Source organism: Kwoniella botswanensis, chromosome 2 (genome assembly GCF_036426115.1).
Source record: "Kwoniella botswanensis chromosome 2, complete sequence".
Lineage (NCBI taxonomy): Eukaryota > Fungi > Basidiomycota > Tremellomycetes > Tremellales > Cryptococcaceae > Kwoniella > Kwoniella botswanensis.
This window is the reverse complement of record NC_088600.1, coordinates 1,534,441-1,556,453: the sequence shown is the minus strand read 5'-3', so window position 1 is coordinate 1,556,453 and position 22,013 is coordinate 1,534,441. Positions and strand designations below refer to the sequence as shown.

The following is a 22,013-nucleotide window of genomic DNA, read 5'->3' as shown; positions in this document are numbered from 1 at the left end:
GGGGGGTGTCCGTCCCACTTGGTTGTACCGGGCTGACCGGTGTTAGTACGAGATAGCAGTCAATCAATCAGACGATAGCACATCATCCATCTATCACTCTATCTATCTCTTCCTTTCTTGCTTCATCTCTCCGTTATCCAATTCACTTCATACATATACACTTACATCAGAGCTACTTCATCGTTGTGCTATCCCTCCTCTTTCTTTAGAAAAGTAGAGTTATCAAATCGCACAGGATGCGTTTCCAATTAGCTACAGCTTTACTCTTACCCACCCTGGCTCTTGCCACCCCTATCAACCCTTCCTCCGAGGAAGGCAAACTAGCTCCTCTTTCAGAGAGCGGTGAACACATCGATGATGCTTACATCGTCGTCTTCAAGAAGGGTATCGATGCCAATCAAATCGCTCTCCATCTCAGTGGAGTAGAGCAAGAGCATGGTGCGGATGTGAGTTAACCTCGATATTCATCTTATCATTCAACTTACCATACATCCCTATCACCACAGTGGAGATGGGGACCTTGACGGTACTCTTCACGCACTCACTCAACTTCCCACTCATATACTGTCACCGTCACATCATCACATGATCAGCAGCTGATACATGCATATCTCTACAGCCCCTCTATTCATTCTCTTCCAACGGTGAAGTAGATACCGGCGGTATCAAACATGTATACCAACCTCCTACTTCCGATAATGGATACTACGGTTATGGTGAGTACAGCTGCCAGTCTTCACCGAAGTGATAGTTGACTTACTCTCCTCTTGACAGCTGGTAAATTCTCTGCCAACACTCTTAACACTATCCGATCTTCACCTGAAGTCGAATATGTTGAGCGAGATCAAATCATGCGTACTCAAGATATCCCTCATGGAGTCGACGACTGGCTCTCTTCCGCTATTTCCTCTTCCGATGACGAGGGAGATGAAATTGCCAGTGAGGGGATCGCAACCGAGAAAGGCGCACCATGGGGTTTAGCCAGAATCTCCCACCGAAACGAATTGAAACTATCTACTTTCACCGAATACCACTACGACTCTCATGGTGGTGACGGTGTTACCGCCTATGTCATCGATACCGGTATCAACATCGATCACGTCGAATTCGAAGGTAGAGCTAAATGGGGTAAAACTATCCCTAAGAACGATGTAGATAAGGATGGTAATGGTCACGGTACCCACTGTGCTGGTACTGTCGGTTCAAGGAAATACGGTGTAGCTAAGAACGCCAAGTTGGTTGCCGTCAAGGTATTGGGCTCAAACGGTTCTGGATCAATGTCCGATGTAGTTGCTGGTGTCTTGTGAGTTGAGTTTTACAGTTCAATAGTAACTACATATGCTTACGTTACCTTTCACTCTGCATAGATGGGCCGCCGAGGCTGCTGCTGCTGAGAAAGCCGATGCCGCCAAGGAACTCGCCGCCACCGGCAAGACCAAGTACAAGGGATCCGTCGCCAACATGTCACTCGGTGGTGGTAAGGCCAAATCTCTTGATGACGCTGTCAACGCCGCTGTTGAAGCTGGTCTTCACTTCGCTGTCGCTGCTGGAAAGTGAGTTATCCAATAATGCCGGAAAGCAATCATCACTGACTCATCATGTACTTCTACCTGACAGTGACAACAAAGACGCCTGTAACTACTCTCCCGCTGCGGCTGAAAAGGCAGTTACCGTCGGAGCTTCCACCTTGGGTGACGAGCGAGCCTACTTCTCCAACCACGGTAAATGCGTTGACATCTTCGCTCCTGGATTGAACATCTTCTCAACTTGGATCGGCGGAAACCAAACTACCAACACCATCTCTGGAACTTCCATGGCTTCTCCTCACATCTGTGGTCTTCTTGCCTACCTCGTTTCCATCCACGGTACCGAGACTTTCAACGCTCTCAACATTCAAGATGAGACTACCTCAGCCACCGGAGGATTGTACGCTCAAGCTTACTCTTTATTACCTAAACTTGCTCAAGCTGTTTTACCTACTCCTGAGACCGAAGTCAACGTCGCCCCTGTACCTTCCAAGGACACTTTGACCCCTGCCAAACTCAAGAAGGCTTTGGTCGCTTTGGCATCTACTGGTAAACTCACTGACCTCCCTGCTGGTTCACCTAACCTCTTGGCTTACAACAACGCCACTACCCACACCAAGTAGATCGGTTAGTTACCTAGTACAAAGGGAAGAGGCACGATGAAGAATAGGATGAAGATGATCATATAAGAGAGAAGCCGAAGTATTTATATATACACAACATTTAGATAACCCATCTTTAGCTTTGCTCTTTACTTCAAATGTTTTCATATTTGTTCTGCTTCTTCTAGCTTAGAAATACTCACAATGTAAGCATTTTAAGAACTAGTATTCCAACTTATCATTCCTTTTTCATTTTCGAAATATTTGTACGATATGTTTTTGAAGAAGATGATCATATAGCATGTAACAATCTGTGGACGGATATACACTGTGCATTTCTAAATCTGTATTTGGAGTTCACTCACGTGAAGTGATCCTCCACTACAATATGAGAGAAATGAGAACTGACGTTATGTTATTTCATCTACTCATCAATTTGACTTGTTCTACAGTATATGTGTACAATCAACTCAATTTTACTTGTCCGTCTGCAATGATCATCATACTCGTAACCTTTGACAATTCAATTCAATGCATTATTTATCTACTTATTTATTTATTCTATATACGTAAATCCCTTTCTTCTCCTTGACTTTCCCTTCCCGTTTATCCATATCCATACCCTCATGTAAACTTCCTTATGAATTCCACTTACACAGCCTGAGCAATCATTTCCCTCCATTTCCTCTGCACCTCCACAGCCTCTCTGAAAATCTTATATTTAACATCTAACAATTTTCTCTCCTTCTCTCCCAACTCGTCGGAACGAGGTTCGACAGTCTTGCCAGGATGAGTCATGGAAACCATAACGTCCCATAATTTGTTTTTATCCTTTTCACTCGCAGCTTTCGCTTCCTCCTGCGAGGTTATCTCTTGAGATTGTCTCTCCAGCGAAATGTCATATGCGTATTTACCTAACATCGCTGCTCCCAGGACGACCGCAGCAGAAGGTTGAGGTGGGATGATGACGGGCATTTGGAGAACGGTAGATAGAAGTCGCATGAGTGGTCCGTTCTTGGCTTGAGAGCCTACATTGTGATTTGATAGTTAGTACATATCGTATTTTGTTTAATTGGTCGTTCGATGTCCAGCTTCAATGTCAAATTCTCCTCGTTGACTCCCAGCTTTCCTTCCTGTTTTCTTCTCTTACATTCCCTGATCTTCCGTATCCCTCCTCTGACCATCTGCACAGACTGTCGCCGAGTCACATCAGGAATTCACTCACCACTCATATAGATCGAATCAATCTTATGTCCCTTGGCGTTCATCTCATCTACAATATGTCTCGTTTGAAGCGCGATTGCCTATTTGGAATCATCATTGATCCGTCAGCTAGACAATCGTATGAAGACCAAAATGTCTAAGGAGATGATAGCTCACCTCAAGCGTGACGTTGAACTTAGCTGCCAAATCACTCAAACTATCGTCCAAGGTCAATCCGACGATGGAACCTTTCATTCGAGGATCGGCTAGAGGGGATCGGTTTCCTGATAAACCACAAAATGAGCTAAGATGGTCGTCATCGGACATATCGTGTGTGGTAGCTCACCGTGCTATGAACACAGGATGAAAATCAGTCAGATTGATCTTATTTACAATCATAGCCGGAATATGACTCACCAAATCAGGATAGAAATGTAAATCCTTGGTGAGATGAGCTATTCACGACAAACATCAGTCAATCAGCTCATCTCCCAAGTTTTCGAAATCATACTCAGCCGAAGGAGAGCTTGACTTACTCAGAGTAGGTGCATTCTTCTCTTTCATCATTTCCTCCAACCTATCGCCTAATAACTCGAAAGTGCTTTTACCTGATTTCTTGGATAATTCGACTAATTTAGGGTACGCAGGATGAGTTTGCATCATGAAGTCGATGAGCTAAAACAATAGGTGAATCAGCATATCATCGCGGAACTGGTCGCAATCTAGTTGAGGTTATCAGAAACTCACCTGTCCAGTGGATGATTGACCACCTTCGTTCATCCATAATCCAGGGAAGACAGCATCTCGATAAGGACCCCACTGTGATGCCACCAACATCAGCTATTATCAATGGCTCCTGGGAGCTCGTTCAGTTATGAAGACTTACAACACTACAAAAGGATCATTACAGTCGTCAGTCCCTTGATCTCCTGCTCAATTATATCAGAAACAACTCACCCAGGAACCAAGATACCTTCCTTGCTCTGAGCAATATGACAAGTACTCGTACCGGCAATAGCAGCCAATCTTGAACTTGCATCTTCAAGACTGGGCTTAGGCTGTCCTTCGCCCTGGGCAGCGGCTACAGTACCGATCCATCCTGCGTATCTATCACCCGAAACGAGCTTTCAGCTTCTGTCATTCCAACCAAAAGTCTGCTTGGCACAGGAAGTATTGGGTTTGAGACCACTCACGCATCAATGACACCGCTTCCTACAGCAGTACCCTCTACCAAACCTAACGATTCCGCAGCAGCTTTGCTCAAACCTTTACCAACTGGCTGACCAGCAGTCAGGACCAAACCGTTTTTACCTGGTATACCACCTAGTTGTTCGAAATCATTTTCAACCATTTGTTCGAGGCCTGAAAAAGTACAGACCAACAAATACAGATTTCATCAGTAATTTGGATCTCACATCAGATGGTCAGGAAGAAATAGCTCCGACAATCGTGGTATGGGCATGCACAACTTACCAATTTTGTTGAAGAACCTAGCTGACCAACCATCTTTACTGACCTCTTCTTTATTCCCGTCGCACTCATGTACCATCTTCGCTCCGGGTGGTACGAACGAGCATTTACAAGTGAGGGAACATGCTGATCTGGCCAATGAGGAGGTTGCATTGTAGGTCAACCAATCTGGTAAACTATATAAAATCATACCAAATCATCAACTATCAGCTAATCTCATCTTGATCATTGGTATGCAGTCAGTCAAATATAGCTTACTCAAAGAACATGGAGTTTTTGAATTTATCAGATTTCATATGTTTCGATAACCACAGAGTCTTTGGGATCTCCATTTCGAGCTGTGTTATCAATCCAGATCATTGCATTAGCTTGGATCTTGTGATTATGTATCAGATCAAGAAAACATGCTACAAAGAGGGTATACTATTCCGGATGATTTTCAAAAGACAACACTCACACTCATAGTCTTCCCTACAAAGCCCAATACTCCCTCTCCGGTAGAATTGATTTTCTCAGCTTCTTCCTCAGCTCGATGATCCGCCCAGAGAATGACATTCCATACGTCCTTCTCCGCATCTTCTCTACCCAAGTTTTCATCCTTCTCATCATCCTCGGATAAACCTGTTCGCGAGACTGAAACGGGTCTACCATCTTTGTTAACCACGGCGAGGGAACAGGTAGCGTCGAATCCTATTCCCTTGACTTGTTTGGGGTCTATACCGGAAGAAGCCAAGATGGTCTTACAGCACTTGGAAAGAGATGACCAGATGTTGGATGTGGATTGTTCGAAGATTCGATGGTCGGTTGGTGATCTATGAGTGAGAGTTGCCTCTACAGAATTAACAAGGTCAGTCTTTCATCAGTCTATGTTTGTATATCCATATGTAGATGGATAACCCAACCCACCTGAATGCTCAGCGATCAATTTTCCATTCTTATCTACCAGACAAGCTCTGCCTGAGCCTGTACCGCTATATATGTAGTAGACGATATTAGCTCGTGATATAGGTCGAGAATGTAATGATAGGACTGCCGACTTACACATCGAATCCAATATAGTATTCCATTTCGCTCATTGTGGTAATGACTGATTATCGAATTCTTGAAATATGGGTGAGGAGGTTTGACAGAAGATGGAAAAGTTACTTCGATAAGATATATGTCCTTCTATACTCTCCTTTCTTCTCTGTGTATCTACAGTGAGACGAGTCGAAGTAAAGATCCAGAACTTTTGGGTTGACAAAGGGATAAAATGAAATTGTGGCTTATGCTCACTCATGATACTCGTGCTCGTAGCATATGCTCCACCTGGATGATAAGTTGGCCCCACACCTCACATCGCTAAAAAGTATGTTATTGGTATTCTTTAAGCTTCTTTGGAGAGGAGATGAATGCCACATGGTTACCACCCTTATCACTTTCCGGTGGATTCGGGCAACTCAACCGAATCACCTTCCTTTCGTTTCTTTCATCTGATTCCGTTTGACACTCCCAAAATACCATGTATGGTGTTGCTCAGCGTGGATGAGTGAGTGAGTATGACACATGCCGTAGTTGTGCCCATACATCTGTATGGGCATATATCATAATTTACGAGATCACCAAGAATCTTGTATGTTCAAACTCCTGTATACATCTCGAGAATCGACGAACAAGGTAAATAGTGGACGTTTCATCTTGGCATGAACTCATGAATTGTATGACCGTGCATTTATATAAAGGTACAGATGGTCAACGTAGACGCGGAGATCCGTGCGGTTGTCTCACTTGATCTGTCTATTCGAACGTCATTTGGGGACTGACGATCATCGTCAATCATCTATTCGTATACGCATGACTATATATATATATGCAACTGACTGATAGTTCTTCCATCATCCTGCTGTAGTATACAAGTACTTGCTGTTCGCAGAAACTCCCAACTCTCAAACGAAGGCACTGGGGTGCTGTGAAATCAACGTTAACTTAGCTACGTTCCTACCCTGAGAAAACAAAGGATCAAACTTCAACTACGCGACTTGATTTTTTTTCACTTTGACTTCCTGGAAAATCACTCCGAAGCATCCACACCGTCACAGAATTCACATCGACCCTTGATCAACCTTTCCTCACTTCAGTTCCCACCCAGTTTTCTAGGGTCGACACGAGGACTGTGTACGTTGGACGATCATCACTTGGCGCTACGTAGTACAGTATAGCCCCTGGTCCACACAAAGCCACGTTCCTTCAATGACTTTCTTCCAAGTTGATATAATCCGCAGTTCTTCGTAGTTGCTCGTAGTCTCTTTTACGCAGGCCCCATTCAGCCTTTTCTTTCGATCGATCTGGCTTATAGTATAAGACTAGACCCATCTTGAAACGTCTATCATCTCTTTCTTGGTTCAAAAACATCTATTGTCTTTCATTCTTTGGCAGGTCCAAATCAACCATCCCATCCCATCAATCTATCAAATCCGAAAACATATCCTCGTTGATCGAGAAATATCCGAAAAGACATTAGAACATCTCACTGCTGGTCAGTCAACAACCTCAATCTCCACCCATCTTCTCGCTGGATAGAGAAAGTGGTCTGGACAACTGAGAAAAGAGTAGAATAAAATCTGGATCTAAGGTACTTTTGTTCGCTTTGTTGATCGTGAGTACATCTCTACGCCCTGTGCTGTTATTCCACCCTGCAACTGTGTGTGTTACCATCCTTTGAAACCATCTTGAAATGATGCCAAGTGAACCGTTTGGACGTGTACTGTCATGGTACTACTGGAGCACCTCCATCATCTAGTATGAGTACGGTACCGGTGTACAAAATATATTATGTACCATACTATCGTTCTCCCTATACCACCTTTATACAACTCCTTTCACTTTCGGTCTCTACCAAGACTCCTTCTTTTATCCTACACCTACCATCATCGTAATCCTTGTCATTCTTTTACTCCTTGATGTGATCAACTCAGATCACTGCCAAGTGACCCTGTTCATGGAAAGTCACACAAAACGAATATTGACCTTTTTCACTCTTTAACCTCCCATCATTCCATCATCCTGACTTTTCAGCAGTCACAACTCTTGTTCTCCCCACCATCTCGACCTCCCGAAGTAGCTGGCTCTTCTATCTCCCGCACAACATGTTAATCTCCCTACTCCTCTTATCGACCTTACCTCTCGCCCTCGCCAACCCCCAACCAAATGGACCAAGTCCAATTCTACCAGCTGAACCCTCAGCACTAGCTTCCAGCTCTAAACGAGGTATAACAGCTACTCTATCTCACGGTGCCGGCACAGCCCGACGTGCGAAGGGATATGCTAAAGCCAAGAGGGACGTTCCACCTCAGAGACTACGACATCGTCAGAAAAGACATTCATCCTCGAATCTACAGATAAGAGCAGACGACGAAGGTCTACCGCCAAGTTGGCTGTTATGGGCTGGGGCAAGGATAGACTCAAAATATAACAGTGGATCAGGTGGTTTCTCAGCTGCTTATGCTAAAGTTATAGAGAAGAGGGCTGATAATGGGGAAATAACGTGAGTCAAACCGATCCTGTTATAAAGTACTTGACTGAAGTGTGGATGAAGTTGAGCTGACGATATCTTTCATTTATCCATGGTCAGACTAACGAACCATAATCTTGATACATCCTACTCTGCCACTCTGAACGTCGGTACACCCTCACAAAGCTTGGACATTGTCTTAGATACTGGATCATCGGATCTATGGGTAGCTTCTGATGCGTGTACGACGGGGGCCTGTACGAGTATGGACACATACGATGATACGTCCAGTACATCCAAGGTCAAGTGAGTATCACCGATTCATAGACATAATCCGGTCACACTAGACAGAGGCTGACGATCAGCTGCGAATTGCTTTGCGTAGCCTGTCATCTTCATTCTCCATCGAATACGGATCAGGAACAGCAGCTGGATCCTTGGTGCAGGACCTGGTCACTCTAGGTGGATACTCGGTAGCCTCCCAGACTTTCGCTGCTTGCGATGAAGTCAGTTCTGGTCTGCTTAGTACTGGTGTCAGTGGGATCATGGGTTTGAGTTGGCCCGCTTTGGCTTATTCCAAGGGTGAGTAGATATCTTACTGATCATATCTTCTTCACCGTCCTTGCTTCGGGCAATCCTGCTAACGCCAATGACATCACAGCTACACCTTGGTGGGTTACTCTTGCCAAATCGTCTTCATGGTCCGAACCCCTATTCGCTTTCCACTTGGCTCGATACCGAAACGTAGCTGGAGCAAGCTCTGTCGAAGCAGATGGTGGGGTTGCTACTTTTGGATTCTTGGGTGAGCAACAGCTTTCAATATTTTCCTGATTTTGCGCACTCAGCTAATTCTCTTGCCATAGACTCTTCTATATACTCTGGCGATGTTACCTATGTCTCAGTCAGCGGTAGTGCCCAATATTGGCAGATCCCTATGGCTAGTGAGTGAACCAATTGTTTCGCCCGACTTATCAAGTACACCCAAGCTGATAACTAAAATCCTCTCCAGGTATGACCATGCAAGGCGAGACCGTCTCACTCGGTTCATCCAACATGGCAGCCATCGACACCGGAACAACCCTAATCGGAGGTCCCGAATCAATCATCGAAGCTATCTACGCCAACATCCCAGGATCACAACGAATGACCGGCTCTTACGCACCATACTTCGCTTATCCCTGCTCTACCACTGTCGACTTTGAAATTACCTTTGGAACCTTTACGATCAAAATCACTGATCAGGATTTCAATCTTGGAAGATACACCTCGGATACAACTATGTGTACCGGAGCGGCTTATGTCCAATCCCTCTCCTCCAGCTCCCCTGTACAGTGGATCGTAGGAGATGCAGCTCTCAAGAACACCTATACCGTCTTCCGATATAATCCCGCTGCAGTTGGGTTTGCCAACTTAGCTGGAGCCATCACGTCTTCCGAGGCTGCCGCGTCAACCACTATACCTGACGCTTCTGCTATCGCTGCTACCTCTGTTGCTGCCACAACCTCCAAATCTAGCAGTTCAGCTTCAACCACTTCAAGCTCAGCTTCGAACGCTTCCAACACTCAGGCAAGTGCCTCGGCAGGGTCAGCTCATGTGGTCACCGCTACGGATGATACTTCAGCTTCAGCTACTTCCAATTCGGATAGCTCTGCAAGTGCTACCTCTTCATCTTCCGGTTCGACCTCGGGCAGTTCGAAGGGATTGGCTGTTCCTGCATTTACGGTAGTATTGGGTTTAGTGGGAATAATCACCTCATTCTCATAAGCTCCGGACTTACCTTGCCATTCCCTCCGCTCCGACATGTGCTTATGTTAGAAAGACATAGATATTTCTCCTATCATGGACAATAACACATATACATTATTCTAAACGTCATAACCTACAAACGTATATTACACGTACTTGTTACGAAATAGAAATGATCATCCTCCTTCACCACAACCCTGCTTGGAGCACTTTATCGTTGCTGTACCTGTAGGATCACTATACTCGTTACTTCATAAAATATAACATACATAGTTGTCTATACATTCATACGATACGTGCGAAACTACACATATCAAAGGAATAGAGCTCAGTAGGGTAGCATATATGCATTGATTTTTCGCTGGCGCTGAATGTCTCGGGAAGCACGGATCAAACCACACATACACACATACACACATACACACATACACACATACACACATACACACATACACACAGACACACAGACACGCAGACATATCATGTACCTCGTCGTAACCTCGTGTACCTTGGTATCACTCAACTGTACAGTACGGCTTGACGACTGGCATTGACTCTTTTTATTCAAGGACTGCATCACTTCGTGCATGCTCATACGTTTTCGTTCATCACCACGCATAGGATTTTCTTCGATACCATATTGCAGCTATCAGGTTCCAATATGGCAAGATCAGTGAGTCTGTTCTTCCTGCCATCAGTCTGTCGCGGTCGAGCCAGCAAAGCAAGCTCATGACAACTCTTCATTTCATTATATAAGCAGACCAGGACAAAGATCAAAGACAAGTCGACTACTTCTCCCGCATCCATCACAAAAGACGAGACTACCTCATCCTCAAACCACCCTACTCTTCTGTCTCACGCTCGAGGGCAACCAACACCCCTGCCTAACGAGATAGTCCTCCAAATCCTCTCTTACCTTTCCAACGACCGAACATCCTTACTATCGTGTTCTCGAGTATCCAAGACATTCCACAAACTCTCTTCTCCACTCTTATGGCATCATCTCAAACTATCACCCTTCTTCGCCATACCTCGACTCGTCAGTAACAACGGTGAAGGTGTATATCGTAAGATCGAAGATCCTCAGAAGGCACAATGTGGTTCAATCGGAACAGGGAAGAAAGACCTCAAACCGCTCCTCAAGCATGTTGAGAAGTTTTACCTCGAGTCTCATACACCTGAATGGTGTTACCATGGATATAACACTTCGCTCAAATTACCAAATTTGCAAATACTCGAATTGGATATACTCTCGATGCGTAAACAGGATCACAGGAAGATTCATCTTAGTGATCCAACTTTGACCTCCAGAAACCAATATAATCCAAATTGTAGATTACTCAGAGATCTCACTCCTTCGACTGTTACTTTGAGAGATAATTTCAATAAGGGATTAGATTTTTGTAAAGGATCTATACCTTTATCGATATGGAAATGCGTCGAGGAACTGATTTTGGTCTCGCCAGTAAGGGATATACCATGTTTAGAACTCGAACCTGTAGCTGCGCCCATACCACTTACACTGAAGGATCTAGAAAGATTGACATGGATATTTCATCCGCCTCCTACCTTAGATGGAGGTGAGAAGGTGATGTATGCGTTAGATGCACCTCATCGACCCGACTTGTACAATGCCATTCAAATTATCACCCTCATCATTCAACTCAAGAACATTCAATCAGTCAAGTTGGTAAATCCAGGTATACTCGCTAGTCTAATTGAAGAGAACTCAGGAGCGACTAAGGATCAATTGCATTGGGAAAGTAAAGATTACATCTTATGTAAATTTGGGGCGGAGACCCGGAAGATGGGTTGGACAGAAGGGAAGATAGGTGAATCGAAAGATAAGATTGAGTTTCTGACGTTTGAGGAATGGGAGGAAGAACAGGGTTGGGTAGGGAGGTTTGAAAAGAATGAGGTGGAGAAATGGAAAGAGGCGATGAGAGATTAAGTAGAAGCACAGCTTACTGTACAGTATATGTATCAAGATCGTCGGGTCATTTTGCTACAGTGAAAGAGAAAGAGGGAAGAGAGATTAGTATTTCTTTTTTTGTCAACCATCCGAATAAGCACTCAAATCATTTATGTATTTGTAAATAGATATATACGGTCACTGAAGCTCAATTAGGGGTTGATTTGACTGTATACCGCATCCATTCCATTTATGATTTTCGTATCTATCTGCTTTCTATCCTACCTCCTACTACTTCAGCTTACCCAACGCGCCTTGCCATCGCCCAACCTTTCCTCTCGCTATCTTTCCTATTCACTCATCCCTCTTCTCAACCTATTGCATCTAAATTCCAGAACCTCATGGTATTCTGTCTTTCTTTGGTTCTATCATCCGTCCCTCCATCTGCTTTACAAGCGCTATCTAATCTCTTAAGAAATATGTTAATCGCTTTCCGATCAGTATCTTCGTTGGTAAATGATTGTCAGCCATATGGATCTTCTCATAATAACCCGCATTGCCAGTCATCAAGGATCATGTTTGAACGCCATGAATATCGGTGATAGACAAGTGGAATTGGAATAGGCTGAATTAATGTATCGGTTCTATTTCCTCTTCATTCGGAACAAACAACAGTGTGATTTTGTCAAGTTGACCGTATCCATCATTTTCTTGATCAAAGATGCATTGACTTTCTGTTTGAATACTTACCACCGGCATAACGATGAATACCAGATTTCTGATACTTTTGGAAATACTGTTTGACAACTTTACCATATCACAGCCATCTAATGAAGGTATACCTTAAATCACCGTTTTAGAGGTCGGCTTTTCAAGTAATCTACCTGATTTTGAACTATATCCTGGAAGTATACTAGATACCAATCCATTACAATCATCATTCACTTTCAAATATAACCTCTCCAAATTCGGTATTACAAGTGAATTAGCAGTTGTAGTTGCAATGCTGTCATTGGCCTAGGAGGTAGAGCAATCTTTCAGCGAGCTGACAAGATTTATGACCTCTAAATCCTGTTTCTGCGGATCATAAATCATAAACAGTATATATAAATACATATATTCATTATTTCATCATGGTTCGATCATACATATATACATACATACTGCACATGAAAGTCATTCAACCATATCATCTATGTCATTTCACTGCGTTACTGTATCCCTTGTCGTCTATCGATGACTTTTTTCCATTTCGATAATTCTCTCTCATCAAACTTCCCTTCCCATTCATCCCTCTTTCTGATCCATTCGTCCATCGTCAGAAAAACTATCTGTCCTATCCTTCTATCAATCTCTTCCCTTACCATACCACAGCTCGGTGGCGCTCTTAACGAATTGATATTTGATATAGTCAACCGTCCTCTGATGGATACCTTTCGCCCTTCCAAGGTGAGCAGGATTGACAATGGTGAATGGTACCTGTTCAGTCTGCTTCAAGGTGAATATCAAGGGAAATAAAGAACAAGCCTTATATTTCGATATCGCATCGGAGGGAGAACGACCGGAGGTATTGATCGGACTAAAGATCCAGGTGATTGATTTTAACCTGTCCAAAAGCATTTCTGGGAAACCGAGATCCATATCGGTTTTAGGGGTTGATTGATAGTCGGAAGATACGAAGAACAAATCATGCACATTCCTCCATAGTGATAATGGCCAAATGGAAGGACAATACAATGGATTTTCTGAGGTCACACAGTCTCTGATAATTATAGTCGAAGGATGAATGTCCGAGATCAATTTGCAGCGCTCTCCTGCACTATATTGATGGAATGCATACCGAGTTCTTGAGCATCCCGAGGCCAAGTTGATTTGGAGAACTCGTAAATCGGGTAATCGAAGTGCACCTTTCATGGATCTACACCATGTCTCATCATGATAATCTAATGTAAGATGTTTCACGCTTTTGGCTAAATCATTAACCCTTCTCGACTTTCCGTAACATAGCTTGTCAAGTGTACTTCGATATATTGATAATCTAGTTGCGTCCCCTTTAGCGTTGCAATCTTTAGAACTAGGCGATAGCTTGAGATGGCTCCATAGATGAGACGTTGAGTGTTGATGGAACCTCTTTGAGACTAGGCAGCATGATAGCAGGTCAATTTGTGATATGTAGGAGAAAATCTGATCCAACACTTCAATGGGTAGATCTAAGATGCTGATATGATTTCTGATAATTGTTCGTTCAGGGCTGCTCTGAGGTGGTTGAGAGCTGGATATGAGTGGAGTGGTCACTGATTTGGGAGTTCCTGGGGATATGCGAATGGGATTGGGATTGGGTTGAGGGCCGTTTTTCTTGGACTATGTACAGTAATCATGGTCGCAACGGTCATCAGCTTGGTGGGACTAGGGATTGATCGATCAGAATTACCCACAGGTGCCATCGCATGGAGATGCCTTATCTATCGTCGCTACTTATCCGTGATAAAGCTGTAGGGTGAGAGGGCTGAGGAATGAACGAAGGAAGAAAGAAAAGAGTGGCAAGGTCACATTGACATTCATGAAGTGAGTGGTTGAGACCGGTTACTGTTGCGGTTATCGGATATCGAGGGACGTGTTTCAGGTAGCTTATTCAGTGATTACTCGAGTAATCCTTTAAGTCAAGCGTGTTTCAGCATCCCACACGGTACACGGTAAGCTTCATCCGAAGATACCTTTACTGTCCTACTCGTACCGACATGCTAAGATCTAGTCGAACGTCCACAACCTTTCGCTACTATGCAGACGTCGACACCGATACCCAAGGTGGAACGCGAGAATACGAGTGAGCATCGACTCGCAAAGGTCGGTCAATCGATGTATTTCCCTCAAGATATCTTCACCCATATCATCCTTCATCTACGTGAAGACAAACATACCCTCTTGCAACTCAGTCTCACCCGCAAGTACTTATATGACCTTGTTGCTCCTTTACTATGGCGATACATCTCTCTGATACCCTGATCGGACACGTATGAGAAGAAGTACTATACGACACTCCAAAAGACCCAGAAAGGATACATGCAGAGAAACTTCGAAAACTTCGAAGATAAATATCAATATGATGGATCTATCGGTATATCCCCCTCTCAAATACCTCTTTCGAAGTCAAGGTTATCAGAGTTGTTCAAGTATGTCAAAGTATTGGATATAGAGTATCATAAGATTACATGGTGCCACAGCTCTTTCTTCGATGAGGATGAGCGAACCATCAGCATCACCTTCATTTAACAGGTTAGATACATTGTATCTCAGGTATAACGATGATCAATGGCCTACATCCCTCCATCCAGGAGATCATACCGTTCCATGTCGACTACTTCTCTCCCTCCGTCCGACAACATTCTGTATCCACGTACCAACTTTAGAATTCATCTCAGGATTCCACCTACCGGATAACATACTAAACAGCGTACAGCATGTTATATTGATTAGTGGACCAAGATTATATGCCATCCCAGAAGGTCAATGTCGATTTACCGAACCGGTCTTGGAGACTTTGCGATCTATCAAATCTCTGACCATTCTATTCGAGCCTTTTGCACCCAGTCCAGTTATGGGGAAATCACCGATGGTCAGTAATCCGAGCTTGTTCAATGTATCTTTCATCTCGTCAGTCACAAAATGTGCGAATATACATACGCCGGTGCATATTGTGAATGCAGGATATATCGAGAGGATTCGACATAGGGGATCAACGAAGAGTATTGAACAATTACATCAAGAGAGTATGGAAATTATCAAAGAGCACATCGAATTGACTCGTGTTGATCCTCACGGCAATGTAGTCAACTGGTCGAAATCTGGAATACAGAAAAGGAAAGATAACTTGATATTTCAAACCATGGAGGTATGGATAGACAGTGGTGGATGGGAAGGGAGATTGAAAGCGCAAGAAGTGATGAGATGGAGAAGTGTGATGAGCAAGGTATGAATGTAGTAGTAATGAGATTTGCAGCTCGAAGTGAATTGTGTTTATTCACACTTCAATAATGCAATAATGCAATGCAATTTGATACATCGTCCATATATCAGAATCATGACAACTGTCCATTCATTTGTGTTTCGTACTAATTTCGTCATAAGATCGTTCAATGCGATAAAAAAAGATCACAAAAACAAGAATCAAAGTATTACAACTGAATATATAAAAATTGTCCAAAGTCGGTACAGCAGGGTATATCGAAACATATGTATTATACTAGGGGACCCAATCTAAGCCGTACTTTCACTATGCTTGATCAAACGATCGATATCCTCTTCACTCCATTCATTCCATTGTTGGAAATCCAATCCCAGACTTTCAAATTTCAAGCTTCTCAATTGCATCTCTTTACTTAAACTTGAAAATTCTTTACTGTCGGAAGCAGGCAAGGGAGGAAGTGGTATATCCCCCAACAAAATTAAGGATTCTCTATCTTTGGACGCTGAGCCTTTCTTGGTATGTTGAAAAGGTGTTGCCTGGTTGGGTCTTCTTGACGAATGTAATCTCTTTAACAACGCTTCAGGAGAGACGAATAGGTTTTTCATATTTACCGGTGTAACATTCATTATAGTCGAAGTTTCTGACGAGTGAGGAACAGCAGGTAATGATGGGGGAGTCTCAACCAATACTATGTCACTGGGTAATGACTCGAGATCATAATCGTATTCGCAATCGTCTTCATCCCTCTGTCTCTCGTTTGTCATTCGGGAAGATGATGCTTTAGGTGTAGGCTCTTCTTCTTCTTGTTGAAGATCAGGTTGATCAGGGAAGATCTCAGTTGATTCTTCCAAAGGAGTTTTCAATTCCTCAGCTTCTGATTCAGTCTCACTACCTCTTCTTTCAAACAATTTCGATTCTCTCTTTTTCTTCCCTTTCATCTCTTCCTCTGGTTCTTCTCGAGATACTTCCACATGATGATCGTCAGTTGAGGAAGGAGGACTTTGGAGATTCATCAACATGGGATTACCCAACATTACAACAGCTTCTACACTTCTCCTTAAACCCTTCGTGGGGACGATGACGATATTAGATGTTTTCCCAGGTGGAGAAGATAAGAATTCCTGTAATGACAAAGATTGTGATGGATCTCTTCTGGTCCGGGGGGAGACATGCATCAATTGCGCATGTGCAAGTTCATGTTCGTCATCCTCTTCTTCGTGATCAATATCGTTATCAACGTCGTCGATGTCAACCGTTGAGATTGACTTGACTGACTGAATGGGTGATTCTGATAATATATCTGAATGTGACACTGGAGTTGAGGTTGATGAAGCTTGAGATTCGGAAGAAACTTCGAAAGCGGGTAACAACGATTGGGGTTCATCCGTAATCACACCCGCTGTCGAGATAGGTTGGTCTACTGATTCTTCAACCGCAGAATCGTCCTCTTGACAAAAGGTGAGTGATTGGATAGCCTTCAACGATTCACTTCTTCTAGGTAATCCAGTAGGCGTCAACACATCATCGTTGTTATCCGTATCTAGTGTTTTCGACTTTCTCGGACTTATAGGTAAAGCAGATTCGATCGCTTTTCCTTTTCCTTTTCCTTTGATATCCCTACTGTCCTTGTTCTTCTTGAACGCTTCTGGTATATCAGGGACCATCGGCACCGGCGAGCCGGAAGATGTAGTAGCGGATACAGGTGTAGAATGCGACTTCTTCTTGAACGCCTGAGACATGTTGGACAGTGAGAATCTCTTGCTCAGACCTCTATGTTGGGCAGGTGCAGACGAAGGAGTTGTCATGACGGACGATGATGTTGAGATATCTGCCTTGCCAGTCGTAAGTGCCGGTGTAGTCGGTGATGGACTTGCGGAAGATGAAGAAGGTTTAGCGACTTTGACATCTATCTTGAGTGAAGGTTTTGATCTCGCTCTTTGTAAGATTTTCTTTCCCTTGAAAGACTTCTCCTTCTCTTCTTTCGGGGGCTTATTTTCCTCAGTAGGCTTTCGTTCTTGAAGAGGAATGCCTGGTACGGGCGGCGCAGATGCGCTAGCTCCTACAGCGTCGGGAAGTGTAGACGACCTGAAGAAGAATTTCTTCAACGACTTTTGTTTTCGTATAGGCGGTCTGGAAGGGAGGTCGGGAAGAGGAGGTACTTGGACGTTTTTCAGAGTTGAAGACGAGGAGAAAGCAGCTGATAGCGAGAGGGCTCTCGATCTTCGTATGGCTTTGGGTATGGGCGTCTTGGCTGGTGACGAAGGGGTAGCAGTGAGCTGAGGAACTGGAACAGTTGTGCTTCTTGAAGGAATAGCAGCTACTGAAGCAGATTGTGCAATGTTGATGTCGACCTCTGAGACAGGGGGAGGGGTCGGTATCTGATCGATATCCATATCAACCGGAGAAGCTGTTAGTTCCTTCTCATCGTCCAGAACGTTCTGCGGAGGGTTTCGTTGGTCGCTTTCGAATTCTTGCTCTTCATGATCCACTCTCATCCTCTTATTAGCAGCGATCTCTTCCTGACTCTCCAAACTTCTCATCATGCCACTAACGACGATCGCAGGCGGTGAACGAGGCGGACTACCAATAACGTATTCGCTCATCCTCTTTCTTCTATCTTCGTCAACCTGTTCACGCTTCTTGGGCATGACGACGTTACCTCCGCCGAACGCAGTGGATGACCAACCAGTCGAGTTTCTCGAAAATTTCGGTGGGGGGAGGACGAAGCCATCGGCCATACCTGCCCAAGTGGGTGATTGGGAGTATATACTCTGCGGACGACGCGGTGGTGATTGAGGCGGTGAGCACGGTCTGGTACTTAGTCTAGGCGGTGAGGTGGGAGGAGAAGAGGGTGGGGAAAGGAATGGGTGAGGTAATACGGGTGGTGGTGAGGCGGGACGAGGTGGGGGATATAACATTATTGGTTCGGTTTGTTCTATATGAATTTGACAAGTCAGTCAACTAGAGGTTCAGTGTAATCAACGGTAGATGGTAGGGAAGAGGAAATGAAAACATACCTTCAGGAGGTGGTACTAGTCTAACTCTTGGTAGCGTCCTGACCCTTTCCCATTCCAGTTCATCTTCGATCCCAAATCCATGTTTTATACTTGTCGAAGGACCGAATATCTCCTCTGAGCGGTTTATACCCATCATGATGGGAACACCAACTTGGTTCTTTTTCACCGTACTAATTGGTCGTGTCGAGGGAGTAATCACTGCTGAAGTCGATGCAGCATGCACGGGTTGACCGTAAGGTGATGTCGATGTCGATACAGAAGAAGGTGTTCGTCTCAATTTAGATAAGAATGATCGTTTGTGTTGTAGTTGTTGGGTAGTTGTATCTGGAGTAGATCTAGTCAGAGGTGCACCTAATTCCAACTCCATGTCGACTGATCTGATGTGTATATGGTTTGGTGAGCCGACCTCGGTGTTAAAGGATGTTGTTGTGTTGTTGATCTGATGTGTTCTTGTAATGTTCCTGGGTGATTTACCGGTATGATCAAAGGGTTTTTATGGTTATTACGATAGAATGGGTACGTTCCTAAGATCTTGTGTTTGTTGACCCCTCCTTACTTTTTCTCCGGGTCGCACAGGATGGTACGTCGGGGGATCTCAATGCACTGCAATGATGGAGAGAGGATGGAGAAGCGATCGGTATATCAGCGATGATGAGCTTTTGACAACCATGTGATAGATAAGTGAGAGAAAAGAAAAAGAGTGCAGAGATTGTGAAAGTAGTAAGAAGGTTACTCGAAGGAATGCGATACATACAGTAGCAGATACAGACACAAGCGCAGTGTCAGAGCCTGGTCACTCTGTCAAGTGAGTATCGATTGATAACTGATCTGCCAGCTCAAGCCCTTCTTTGCTATTATACTATGCCGATGAGGGTCGATATCGGGATACGGTATACCAGCGAGGGTACTAACCAGGACTTGATTCCATATATCTTATTAACCGTATTGTTTGTTTCTTGACTTTGTTACGTATAGGTATTCCAATGTTAGGACGCCTTTATTATGTTATGATTATTCCAATTTTGACTGAACCGAATAGTGATCTACCACCACCACCGGCACCACCACCGTTTGTTTATCCGTCAGTTATGTATAAGTGGATAGGTCGTATTGTCATATGATTGACTTGGCTTGAAACGGTCGTTGAATAGAACGAAGGGTATATACTATAGCTACAAATGGATGGATCTGATTGTGTTGTCGAACGACAGGATGAGCATAGGATGTAAGAAAGACAGAAGGATAAGTATGCACAAGACATACTTACATATACATATTCAGCACTTGTCATTCCCCACCTCTCATATAACCTAAAGTAGGTCATATCAGAATCAGCTGCTACTGCCTAGTGTCTTTAGAAGGACATAACACCGGATTGATGACGCACAGTCCACCAACAAGTCTCCCGCCTCTTCCAAAAAGTACTCTACCAGAATGGTACAGTAGCTGTACTCCGCACTGTTAGACCTCTCTGACCATTCCATCTCATCCCATCCCTTGGATTAGCTCGTTCATCCTTTTTCATCTTTTAAGCAAGCGAAAGAGCGTGAATGACATTTTAAGGGTTTTGGCATAAACAAACAACAATCAAAAACAAAACAATACGAAACGCGAGGTCAAAGCGTACTCGGAACAAAAATTCGAAACATGCTGAGAGAAAAGAAAATACTCCGAAAACTCTAACCCCACACTTTAGTACATGGTACATCCGATGGTGTTTGTACCCGAGTGCGAGAGGTGCTAAGCTTACAAGCCACCACTAAATGATGATAAACGCTTGGATCGCTGCTCGCTGTTAAGGACTCCTTCACTTCACTTCTCTCTCTCAGCTCGCTTGGACCAAGTCAACGGAATCATATCATGGATCCTGCTTGGCAAGATGGCATTGGACAGACGACATCCGAGGTATGATGATATCATCATCATTCGTCTCCTGAACAAGAGCCATATGTACCTGTCTACTCGACCCATGCATATGATTCCATTCACATAGAATCCACATGTATGTTGAAATTACAAAATCCCACCTTCGTCTTGCCAATCCCATACCTCATGTTCATCAAACTGAACTTCCCATCTCCTTCTCTCCTCGACCCACCTCTCCAAGCTCAAAACTTCTACCATCTTCTTTCGTTTCTCTTTCTTCTCTTGGGGCCACCACTTTTCCGGCAGCCCATCTAAATGAGTCTCTATCGCTTGTTGCATCTCTTCTTCGACTCCCTCACTTAGATAACGCTGAAGTACTATTGTAAGAATGATCTCGCTATCTCCGAGATCTTCTACCATCTTTTGTAAATTTGCGTATCTATTGCCTTTTCTACGTTGCTTCATCGATACTTCTGCAGATGTAGTACAATCCGGGGCAATCTTATAGATGATAGTGATTGATTTGATCCTTGAAGGGGGTGGTCTAGGTAATCCCTCATACGGATCGAAATAAGCTATGTCCCCTTTACCGACTCTCGGTATGAGAAACACATTATCGACCTTGTCGAATATGCCTGACGGTACTCCTCCATATCCATATATCACTCTTTCAAGTCCGTTCATCCGTACAATCAGATTCTTCGGTTTGAATTCTAAGAGTAATGGACAGGATGAGTTGGATGTCGGTGCAGGTGTTCTAGTTCGATCGTGCAAATGATTATAATACTCTTCATCTACTTGTATATCCAGTGTGATCAGATTGGGTAAGAAGAATGAAGGGAATTTATCGGGTCGACACCAATAACTTGAATGATGATGTACTGTGAGTATTTTGACTTGCTTTAACTTTTCTTTCATGGACGGTGCGGGTTCGAGGAAGCGACGTATACGTTGCGTACTATTGATCAGGTAAGGATCGGGTTGGTCGATACTGGGATGAAGTCTGAGATGGTGCCATAAAATGGGAGAAGCACATCGTTCGAATAGTTTGGATACTCCACTACACCTTGATAAAGTGGAGAGATCGTTGGTGAGATACTGGAAAATGTGGATCAGAATATCATCGGGCAGAGCACTATTGAGTGAGTGGCAATTCGACTGGGGCTCTCTCATGCTTCTGTCCAAAGCTCCAGACGATCCTCAATGTCCTATCGAGT

General features: G+C 43.9%; 8 protein-coding genes across 8 annotated transcripts; 4 read left to right on the top strand and 4 right to left on the bottom strand.

Moving 5' to 3' along the window:
- Window positions 1–236: 236 nt before the first annotated feature.
- On the top strand, window positions 237–2,149 carry L199_007480 (uncharacterized protein; the record flags this gene model as incomplete). Its single annotated transcript, XM_064893169.1, has 5 exons — window positions 237–446; window positions 620–716; window positions 775–1,303; window positions 1,368–1,553; window positions 1,618–2,149. The coding sequence occupies 5 exons, from the start codon at window positions 237–239 to the stop codon at window positions 2,147–2,149; spliced, it is 1,554 nt and encodes a 517-aa protein (XP_064749241.1).
- Window positions 2,150–2,779: 630 nt separating this feature from the next.
- L199_007479 (uncharacterized protein) lies at window positions 2,780–5,877 on the bottom strand (the record flags this gene model as incomplete). The annotated part of the gene is made up of 13 exons (XM_064893168.1): window positions 2,780–3,156; window positions 3,354–3,432; window positions 3,509–3,635; window positions 3,678–3,786; window positions 3,868–4,006; window positions 4,079–4,150; window positions 4,297–4,438; window positions 4,525–4,693; window positions 4,805–4,977; window positions 5,060–5,139; window positions 5,259–5,632; window positions 5,708–5,772; window positions 5,843–5,877. The coding sequence occupies 13 exons, from the start codon at window positions 5,875–5,877 to the stop codon at window positions 2,780–2,782; spliced, it is 1,941 nt and encodes a 646-aa protein (XP_064749240.1).
- A 2,049-nt stretch (window positions 5,878–7,926) lies between these two features.
- Window positions 7,927–10,055, top strand: L199_007478 (uncharacterized protein; the record flags this gene model as incomplete). The annotated part of the gene is made up of 6 exons (XM_064893167.1): window positions 7,927–8,324; window positions 8,412–8,597; window positions 8,677–8,873; window positions 8,953–9,093; window positions 9,155–9,232; window positions 9,301–10,055. The coding sequence occupies 6 exons, from the start codon at window positions 7,927–7,929 to the stop codon at window positions 10,053–10,055; spliced, it is 1,755 nt and encodes a 584-aa protein (XP_064749239.1).
- A 643-nt stretch (window positions 10,056–10,698) lies between these two features.
- Window positions 10,699–11,988, top strand: L199_007477 (uncharacterized protein; the record flags this gene model as incomplete). Its single annotated transcript, XM_064893166.1, has 2 exons — window positions 10,699–10,710; window positions 10,798–11,988. 2 exons carry the CDS (start codon window positions 10,699–10,701, stop codon window positions 11,986–11,988), a joined length of 1,203 nt encoding a protein of 400 aa, XP_064749238.1.
- A 1,308-nt stretch (window positions 11,989–13,296) lies between these two features.
- Window positions 13,297–14,393, bottom strand: L199_007476 (uncharacterized protein; the record flags this gene model as incomplete). Its single annotated transcript, XM_064893165.1, has 2 exons — window positions 13,297–14,310; window positions 14,385–14,393. 2 exons carry the CDS (start codon window positions 14,391–14,393, stop codon window positions 13,297–13,299), a joined length of 1,023 nt encoding a protein of 340 aa, XP_064749237.1.
- Window positions 14,394–15,009: 616 nt separating this feature from the next.
- On the top strand, window positions 15,010–15,922 carry L199_007475 (uncharacterized protein; the record flags this gene model as incomplete). The annotated part of the gene is made up of 2 exons (XM_064893164.1): window positions 15,010–15,119; window positions 15,223–15,922. 2 exons carry the CDS (start codon window positions 15,010–15,012, stop codon window positions 15,920–15,922), a joined length of 810 nt encoding a protein of 269 aa, XP_064749236.1.
- A 281-nt stretch (window positions 15,923–16,203) lies between these two features.
- Window positions 16,204–19,297, bottom strand: L199_007474 (uncharacterized protein; the record flags this gene model as incomplete). The annotated part of the gene is made up of 2 exons (XM_064893163.1): window positions 16,204–18,848; window positions 18,931–19,297. The coding sequence occupies 2 exons, from the start codon at window positions 19,295–19,297 to the stop codon at window positions 16,204–16,206; spliced, it is 3,012 nt and encodes a 1,003-aa protein (XP_064749235.1).
- Window positions 19,298–20,943: 1,646 nt separating this feature from the next.
- L199_007473 (uncharacterized protein) lies at window positions 20,944–21,714 on the bottom strand (the record flags this gene model as incomplete). The annotated part of the gene is made up of 1 exon (XM_064893162.1): window positions 20,944–21,714. The coding sequence occupies one exon, from the start codon at window positions 21,712–21,714 to the stop codon at window positions 20,944–20,946; it is 771 nt and encodes a 256-aa protein (XP_064749234.1).
- Window positions 21,715–22,013: the final 299 nt, after the last annotated feature.